At 48.6% G+C, this 9,280-nt stretch overlaps 2 protein-coding genes across 4 annotated transcripts; both read left to right on the forward strand.

Moving 5' to 3' along the window:
• The first annotated feature begins 204 nt into the window (after window positions 1-204).
• On the forward strand, window positions 205-4,976 carry adsl (adenylosuccinate lyase). Its single transcript, XM_040191651.2, has 12 exons — window positions 205-512; window positions 1,798-2,001; window positions 2,128-2,172; window positions 2,430-2,509; window positions 2,659-2,830; window positions 2,908-2,954; window positions 3,153-3,243; window positions 3,694-3,763; window positions 3,837-3,984; window positions 4,129-4,309; window positions 4,393-4,569; window positions 4,680-4,976. Exons 1-12 carry the CDS (start codon window positions 369-371, stop codon window positions 4,764-4,766), a joined length of 1,446 nt encoding a protein of 481 aa, XP_040047585.1. The 5' UTR covers window positions 205-368; the 3' UTR covers window positions 4,767-4,976.
• A 227-nt stretch (window positions 4,977-5,203) lies between these two features.
• tmem150b (transmembrane protein 150B) lies at window positions 5,204-8,135 on the forward strand. 3 transcript variants are annotated; one of them, XM_078084699.1, is made up of 6 exons: window positions 5,204-5,400; window positions 5,882-5,941; window positions 6,049-6,116; window positions 6,242-6,369; window positions 6,585-6,753; window positions 7,534-8,135. In XM_078084699.1, exons 1-6 carry the CDS (start codon window positions 5,336-5,338, stop codon window positions 7,716-7,718), a joined length of 675 nt encoding a protein of 224 aa, XP_077940825.1. In that variant the 5' UTR covers window positions 5,204-5,335; the 3' UTR covers window positions 7,719-8,135. The 3 variants fall into 3 exon arrangements, with proteins under 3 accessions (XP_077940825.1, XP_077940824.1, XP_040047609.2); XM_040191675.2 differs by having other exon boundaries at window positions 5,207-5,400; window positions 7,513-8,135; XM_078084698.1 differs by having other exon boundaries at window positions 6,585-8,135.
• Window positions 8,136-9,280: the final 1,145 nt, after the last annotated feature.

The raw sequence follows: 9,280 nt of genomic DNA on the forward strand, positions 1-9,280 counted from the left end.
AAAGACGGTTAAAAACATAATTAGTTCAGTGTGCTTTTAATAAAACAATAACCATAACCATACATTTATAGCGTGTGCGGGCGTAACGTTATTTGGCGTTTTGGCAGCGTTGTTTTACTCTGTTGCGTCGTGTTTTTTTTACGTGTTGCAAAACAATTGAGGAGCGCTTCGCCGGTGACCTCAGTCCGGCGTCCACGTGACGCCGTACGCCGACTGCCAGTGTCGTAAAAGCATTCCACGTGACGCCGAGCGCCGCCGCTAGTCGGAAAGCTAGCGTCTCTGCGCGCGCGCGTGTTTGAGTGAGTGTAGTCGGGAGTCGCGGGGCAGACTTTTTGCGTGTTCGCTAACACCGCCTCGCCTTTTCCGACATGGAGGGAGCCGAGGAGTTCATGAAGTACCGCTCCCCGCTGGTGTCGAGGTACGCCAGCAAGGAAATGGCCTACAACTTCAGTGACAGGAAGAAGTTCACCACCTGGAGGAAGCTGTGGATCTACCTGGCCAAGGCGGAGAAGGTTTGACACATTGTAGCCGCGCGATTAGCAACCATAGCAACCGAAGCCCGTGTCTGCACGCGCTGTGCGTGAATGCCCCTTTTCTCATGCTTTATAGGTCTTTGTTTAAGTTTGCGACCTTCAGAGACCTGCATCAAGTTCCCTGCTCTAAATATAGTTTTAAAAGCCCCCCATCGGGTTGTCAGGTCTTTAGCCAAAGTGTGTGTGTGTGGGGGCGCGCGCCTGTCATACAACAATCACAAAGTCTTTCCTATATTGATTCTAATGATATAAATTTGATTTCACTCTGTTGTTCATATACTCTAGAAATTGGATGATATTTTGTAATCCAAGTAAAAATAACATTTATATTCCAGGATAAAAAAAATATATATATTTTTTCTTTGTTCTGCTTTTTGACATCCCAGCTTGTGATCTTTATGTCAATAACCAGTATAAACCACATGTATATTCTCATTCTGAAATTTGGAATTGAGAGACCCCCCCTCTATAAAAACGTCTTGACATTTAGCCGTCCAAACCAAACCGCCATGTGATCCTTTTAAGGTTCCTCAGCTCATGTTTCATCAAGGTTTACCCAAAACACGCAAGGTTGATTTAACGCGAGCATAATTGGCTGCAGATGCTCAAAATAAACAAACATGATTAACAATAATTCTACAGCGCTCGCAAGTCCTTAACTGGTGACTGGCCCTCTGTCACATGCCTCACATTACATCAGCACACACTGATCAGGACTGATCAGTCCCACCTTTTTGTAACTTTCCCACAGTTGTCCTGTGCAGCGTCAGCGAGGCCTGTGGCTGCCACTCTGGTTTGCAAGTGAAAATAGCGCGAGCAGTTAATGTCACGGTAACAGGAGACCGCCTCCCCGACCGTCCAACAGCATAACCACTATAGCCTTAGCTTGTGTTGTGTTCATTTAGGTTTGGTTTTTGGATGCGGGAGGCCATCAGTGTGACCCTTTGACCTTTTCGGGAAGTAACCTCAACGTTCTTCCCGGGGTCGGGCTCAATTTCTCAACAAACCCACTCCGCAGTCTCATCACATGATGTTCAATCCCATTAGAAAACAATGTAATCTAATCAGAGTCTCACGAGGAGAGCGCATGGCTTTTGAGAGGGTTTAAAGAAAACATCTGTCTGATGTTTAAATGGACATGATCATTTTTCTTAAAAGAATGAGAAAATAAATAATAAATGATAATCCACACCAGCAAAGTCCTCCATTTCTTTCACCCTAACTGTGTTCTCCTCCCCCCGTCTCAAATCGTTGTCCTCCTCAGGCTTTGGGTCTTCCCATCACCGACGCCCAGATTCTGGAGATGGAGAGCCACGAAGTGGACATCGACTTCGCCATGGCGGCCGAGGAGGAGCGCAAGCTCAGGCACGACGTCATGGCCCATGTCCACACCTTCGCACACTGCTGCCCCACCGCCGCTCCCATCATCCACCTCGGGGCCACCTCCTGCTACGTGGGAGACAATACTGTAATTATGATGGACTCCTTTTCATATATTTGTCCCGCGACGTATCGCCATGTGACGAAACAAGAAAATAAAGGATTAAGCGCGAAGTTCTCGTGTTCCCTAAGTGGTTCTCTGTGTCCTCCTCAGGATCTGATTATGCTACGTGATGGATTTGACATTCTCTTGCCGAAGGTGAGGCTCAGGTGTTTGCCAGGAAACACACACACACACACACGTTAAGTTGAGCATCTAATTGTTATATGATTTATTTTTTCTTCTCTCCAAGCCTCAGCTGTTTGGTAACGATGTAGAAATAATCGGTGCAGTAATTATTCCTTTGCAGTGTTTTGTCACACCCCACGTGGAACACATACACAACCGTAACATCATCGTGTCTCATGCAATCCTTCGGCGTAACCCTTTTGTTCTCTTCCCCTCCCCCTACGCAGCTGGCCAGAGTCATTGACAGGCTGGCAAACTTTGCGGAGAAATACGCTGACCTCCCCACGCTCGGCTACACGCACTACCAGTGAGTCCAGAGTGGCTGCTCCTCGCCGCGGGGTCGCCTCAGCACGCGCCGTTCCCTCAGCTTGATTTGTCACACGTAGAAAATGCATCATTTACCTCCACTCCACCCACCTCCACTCCCTCTCCTCCTTTCCCCTGCCCCGCCCGCAGGCCGGCCCAGTTGACCACGGTAGGGAAGCGGGCGTGTCTCTGGCTGCAGGACTTGGCCATGGACATGCGGAACATGCAGCGAGCCCGCGACGACCTGCGTTTCCGGGGTGTCAAGGGGACCACTGGCACCCAGGCCAGCTTCCTGCAGCTGTTTCAGGGGGACCACGACAAGGTATCCGCCGTCAATGGCGTGTGGGCCGGAAGGTTGTTATAATGACGGATTATAAATGTCACGTGTTCCTTCATCAGGTGGAAGATCTTGACAGGATGGTGACAGAGATGGCCGGCTTCAAAAAGTAAGTCTCGTGCTAAGATTTAAAATCCCTCTCTGGTATTTCTCTCAGTGTTTTATAGGGGTCACGATTATTCTCACACAGGACAAGCAGACCATCACATGATGCAGTTATTGTGTCAACCGTTAAATGCTATGACCACCATGCGGTTGGTGTAATGCGTTTTTAGGCCTGACGGTGCTGTTGCTATGCTCCACACAGAGCCTACCTGGTAACAGGACAGACCTACAGCCGTAAGGTGGACGTGGACTGTCTGTCCAGCCTGGCGAGTCTGGGAGCTTCTATTCACAAGGTGAGCTGCAGGAGACGGGGACGCGTAGAGAAACGTTGCCATCTAGTGGTATTTAAGGGAATCTGCATGTGTGAAGAGAGACCTGCTCTTTTTACCTCACTTTAAAGTTTGAATTTGACATTAGGTTTTCACCAAGACAACTTTTCTGTTTTTCAGTCCCGATACAGATACCTGAGCTTTTGGGTATGATGATGATATAACAACAAGAAACAATCTAAGTTTAGTTTTCAATAAACAGCTGTGAGGAAGTGACAGGGATCGATATGTGAGGCATCATCAGGCTCCACTTCAACAAACGCTGAAAAACACATAGAAATGAACGTAGCGAGTAGTTCTTTATCAAAACAATTGCGTTCGATACCAGATTGTCCCGAACAACCGAATGCATATTTTATATCAGGATCTGACCAAAAGGAGTATTGTTGCTCATCCTCCGTCTGTCTGCTGCAGATCTGTACCGACATCCGCCTGCTCGCCAACCTGAAGGAGATTGAGGAGCCTTTTGAGAAGGAGCAGATCGGTATGTTGACTCACTGCTCGCCTCACACCGATCACGTGGTCAGTCAGCTTCAAGTTGTCTCCCTGGCCTCCAGGCTCCAGCGCCATGCCCTACAAGAGGAACCCCATGCGCGCAGAGCGCTGCTGCAGCTTGGCCCGGCACCTGGTGGCACTGATGACCGACCCGCTGCAGACTGCGTCGGTCCAGTGGCTGGAGAGGACGCTGGACGACAGCGCCAACAGGTCGGACCAGACGCCCTTATGTGCCGCATGTGTGAGACGTGGCGATGTGGTCGCGTGATCGGCAGTGTTAGCCAGCTATTCAGTAAGAAGGGGTCGCTGAATCAGTTCCAGGTTACTCACTTCACCCCTCTCGCTCGTCTGCAGGAGGATCTCCCTGCCTGAGTCCTTCCTGACGGCTGACATCATCCTCAGCACCCTGCAGAACATCACCGAGGGACTGGTGGTCTACCCCAAAGTCATCGAGAGACACATCCGCCACGAGCTGCCCTTCATGGCCACAGAGAACATCATCATGGCCATGGTGAAGGCGGGGGGGAACAGACAGGTATTGTCTCGCTTCTTGTCAGTTTGTAATCCCTCGCGTCATCCACTCTGGAGTTCAAAACCACACCTGTCCACCTCCTTCAGGACTGCCACGAGAAGATTCGGGTTTTGTCCCAGGAGGCAGCCGCCGTGGTCAAACAGGAGGGTGGCGATAACGACCTGCTGGTGAGGGTCCAGCGAGACCCCTACTTCGCCCCCGTCCTGGGGCAGCTGGACGCCATCCTGGACCCCAAGACCTTCATCGGCCGCGCTCCCCAGCAGGTACGACGCGCGGCGCCGCTCGGCTCGCCTCCAGCCGCCGTCCTGCCCGCTGCTCCGGCTTTACAGGAGCGTCGGCACACTAACGAGGTGTAATGTGTCCTCTCGTCCAGGTGACCAGGTTCCTGTCTGAAGAAGTGCGCCCCCTGCTGGAGCCGTACAAGGCTAAGATGGATGTCAAGATCGAGCTTGAGCTCTGACGAGCCCACACACACACACACACACACACACACACACACTGATACGCGTTGTTGACTCGTACCAAGCAGAGAAAAGAACCCTCCCCCCCGTGTGTGGCCATGGGCAACGCTCCACTTCAATAAAGCGCAATCATTCATTCAGCTCATCGGTGTGTTTTGGTTTCTGCCTGCTGCATTTGAAATAGTTGAATAAACGGTGAATGTTACAAATTTGTTTCATAATTATTTTTCTTTTATATAAACAAATAGATAACTATTCATTTTGATGGGGTGATGTGATTGATGTTTCTCTCTCTCTTGAGAGGAACCAAGCATCGTGAAAAAGGTGTGAAGCTAATTAAATACTAAGGGAATTATTGACCGCATAAGAGACTGAATGCCCCTTTATTCTGTAAGACTTCCAATTGGGTGAACTTGTTTAAAAAAGAAAAAGGGAATCAAAGTCCAGCGCCGTCCTTTCAAGAAAACGGTTCCTCTACCTTCAACCACTTGATGATTAACAAACCTATTTGTGAAGAATCTCAACTTTAGGTGGGGACGGTTCCTCTTTAAGCAGCGGCCATACCAACATGTGGCAGTGGGCTTTGCTCCCTCTCGGCCTGGCTGCCTTTGGCACTGTGGGCATCTGGATCGTGTGAGTATTTGGCTCCCTCCTTTATTAACACCATATCGCTGTTTCTACAGAGTTCTGGAAAGGATTTTTTTTTTTTTACTGAGACTTTGGTCTTTTAGTCCACAACAAAGAGCATTTCTGACTTGGTTTGTCAACACAAATACAAAGCTCTTCACTATATATACTGCTCGTGATCGACGACCTCGCCGGTAAGCTGCGTTCAATGATCTGAGCACGTCTGGGTCCGAGGGGGTAAAACAAATAGGAAACTACGTGTGTATATTTACGTAATGTATTCTGTTAATGCTTCAGATTACATCCTGCAAATGAGAAGTGTTTTCAAAATGTTATTGTAGCGATAAAGTTGTTGGTAGAAAGGAGGGAGTAGAGGCGTGACACATTTAGCAGTGACCTAATAGTTTCCTAATGACAGTTAATGTTTAATCAGGCCTCTCCAGTAACGTGTATGAAACAAGGCGGTGGTGGTTTTTCTTCCCGCTAGATTTGCCACGGCTGTGTTTAACAGGACGGTCGACCTTGCAGACGGATTCCCTTCCATCAGGTTGGTACGGTTCTACTCAGCGATGGTGGCGAATCACTTGAGCCGGATGCCGTCGCGGATAACTCGCCGTTGACTGACGATCATTTGTGTTCTCGCGCTCCCGTCAGCCATTGCGGCGCTTACCCCCCTCAGAGATGCTTCCTCTCCCAGATCTGCAGCACCTGCTCTGTTTTAGGTAAACGCGCACATCTTCTAACCTCAATCCAAAGTGGACCCTGTTTTTTCTTTACGTATCCCGTCCATTAAGTGACAGTTCGAGCGTCTTCTGCCCTGGTCTGTCTCCACGTCGGTCTCTCTTAGCTCTGTGGATCGTGGTCCTCCGTTTCAAGCAGGTTAGCGGCCGAGGCATCCGCAGGAATGCCAACATAGCCAGCTTCGTTTTGGGCTTGATCTCGTGCGTGGGCCTCTCCATCGTCGGCAGCTTCCAGGTAACGACTCTCGAGAATGGGCGACGGTGGCGCGTGGAGCAGAGAGGGCGCGCCCTCTGAACCCCGGCTGCTCCATGTCCCACGTTGAAGTGTCCCTGAGCAAGTCACCCAACCCCTGATTGCTTCCCGGGCAAAATGTAAAACCATCGGTTCAAAATGCAATGACATGTAATGTAAAAGAAGTGCTGACTCAGGTCTCTTCTCCGTCCGTCCAGGTAACCACTTTCTACAGTGTTCACCTTTTGGGAGCGTTCCTAGCTTTCTTTCTGGGCTTGGCCTACTTCTGGATCCAGCTGTTTCTAACCGTGCCGTCTCCAGACCGAAGGTGGGTCGAGCCCGCCAAGGCCACCTGCTGCTTCCTGTGCACCGGCCTGATCATCGCTTGTATCCTGCCAAACGCGTGCTGTGAGAAGCAAACGGCTTCCGCAGATTGGAAACACAAGCTGTGCTTTTATTGCTTATTGGGAATACAAGGAATCCTTAAGGAGTGTGTGATTGTTGCAGCCACAGTGGTAATGCAGAGTTATTCATCACCAATGGGATCTAAATGTGTTCATTCATACATACAGAGGCAGGCTTGGGAAAGTGTGTCCAAACTTTCGACTGGTACTGAATTTTTGAACTGGATGTTTAACAATTGAGCTGAGCTTTCAATTTTTACCTAGGCAATTTTAAATCAACTATTAACCCAACAAATCATCTGTTTATAGTTCTAGCTCACTACTTCAGCTATTGTCCATTATTTTTAGCCGCACTAACAATTTGTCCCTGTTGGTAACTGTTGAGAAGTCGAACTACTAAAAGATGTTAAAACTGCCTTTATTTCTGAAAGAGGGATATTTTTAAATGACAGATTTAGCTGACGTTTATTGTCAGCGTTCATTTATAAAGCGTGTTGTGAAAAGTCCTTCACATTGTTTGAGACCACAAACCAGGACCGGAAACTACAGACAGAGGGGCACAAGAGGAAAGGGCTTAGAACGCGCGCGCACACACACACACACACACACACACGTAAACCACGTGCAAATCTTCTCAAAGAACCCGCAAGCTAAATATATGCAAGCCAAAGCATATTTCAACAACCATTTGGATTGAGTGTATTTAATGTCACGCTCCTTGACCCGTGGTCCCCTCCTCCAGTGGGGGTCCTCTACAACACAGGCTTTCCCTCCGTGGCCGCCATGTGCGAATGGGCCTTTGTCATGTTGATCTTCTGCCTCTTTGGGCTTTTCGCGCCCGAGTTCAGGCACATCGACGGCCGCGACCCCTCGGAGCAGAACCCAGCTGTGGCGAACGAGCTCGGCGTAGCAGAGACGTATGATTATGTCTCACACGCGCTCAGCTGAATCGCCCGAGGTTACTGAACATCCCTGTTTCCTTTTTGTCTTTAGCGTCGTCACAATGCCTGTGCATTAGTTTACATGTTCTGTGTCTGATATGCCAAACTGCGTTTTTACATTTGCTATTTTATTCTTCAATAATTTTAGGATTGAGCAATATTCCTTATGACAACGTGATACTTTAACCTTTTTATCTCATACTATGTACCTTTCTATTTCTTTAAAATGATTAATCATTTGACTGAGGCTAATGAACTGTAATAAATGTGCACAAACACACGGTGGCACCATTCCACTATTATTGAATCTGTGCTTTGATGTCTATTCAACAATGTAATGTAACAAAGTATCTATGGATCGTACTCCCAGACCTCCCTCTCTCCGCACTGTATTTCTTGTTCTTTAATAAAATCCCTGAGAATACCAGGAAAAGTCTGCTCTTTGTCTCCCTCCCTCTCCACCTGCCAGCTGGATGTGATACAATAGAGGACGGGGAATAGAAACGGAGGATGGAGTTGTGCAGGAAAGGTTTTGTTCGCGAGAGGCAAAACAGTTTCCTTATGACATAATGCACAATGAGACCTGTAACTCACTGTTTGAAACGTTTGAGCTTTGCAAAAATGATTATAGTACAAAATAACTCATATCTTTGATCACGTGTAAACTGCTCATTGAACACCCTTCACAGCGGCAGTAACTACACTGACCAGCGGGGGCGCCGCGGAGCGATCAGTAATCCTGATGGGAAAACCGAACCCTGGCACCGTGCCAGCATGTTTTGGGGAAGATGCCTCTAGTTTAGACAGAGGTTCGACATTCAATGTGATCGGTCAGGGCCATTTGGGACGGGCCAAACAATGGAGCTCTCACAGCCGTGCTGACAGTGGGAGAGGTCCTCCTCTTGGCTCCGGCACCCAAACTATGTCTCTCATCAGACTAAACTCTGTTTATTTACACATTATTGTCTCGGGGTCCGTTGGCACGGTCTCTGGTCGTACAGTCCGTGATCAAAATTTTCACTTTTATTGATGTCATTAAAAAAATAAAATAAAAAGAAGGAAATGACTAAGGGGCATGTGGTGAAGCTTGTCCTGGGAATACATAGGCCCGTTGTGTGCCGACAGCATTCTTTCACATACCCCGTGCTGTGTGATCACCAGAGGGGGGCTTTGACCAGCGGGCACTGGGATCAGACGGATACCTCGGAATTCTATGGGAATTTTCTCACGTGCTGTTGGTTACCAGTGTTTCTGCTGCAGACGACTTGCAGATCTGCTTCTTGCTCCCGTGGTTGAACAACGCTGTCTCGGGGCTCTGATGAACTCCTCTGCTGCTGCAGCTGATTGGAGGCGTGAACTCCAGGTACAAAACTTGTAAAAAGGCAGCGGTGGGCTGGGATGAACAGCTGGGAGAACCTGGGTTCTCCTACCTGCCCGACATACGAGTTCACCTCAGGTGGCATGAAAAGAAACGTTTTTTTTTGAAAGTTCAATCTATTTTTGCTGAAACGACGATGTGTCCTTTGATTACAGAAGAGGTCGTTGGGAGGAACTCAGTGGGAAAGCGTT

Source organism: Gasterosteus aculeatus, chromosome 11 (assembly GCF_964276395.1).
Source record: "Gasterosteus aculeatus chromosome 11, fGasAcu3.hap1.1, whole genome shotgun sequence".
In the NCBI taxonomy this organism is placed as follows: Eukaryota; Metazoa; Chordata; class Actinopteri; order Perciformes; family Gasterosteidae; genus Gasterosteus; species Gasterosteus aculeatus.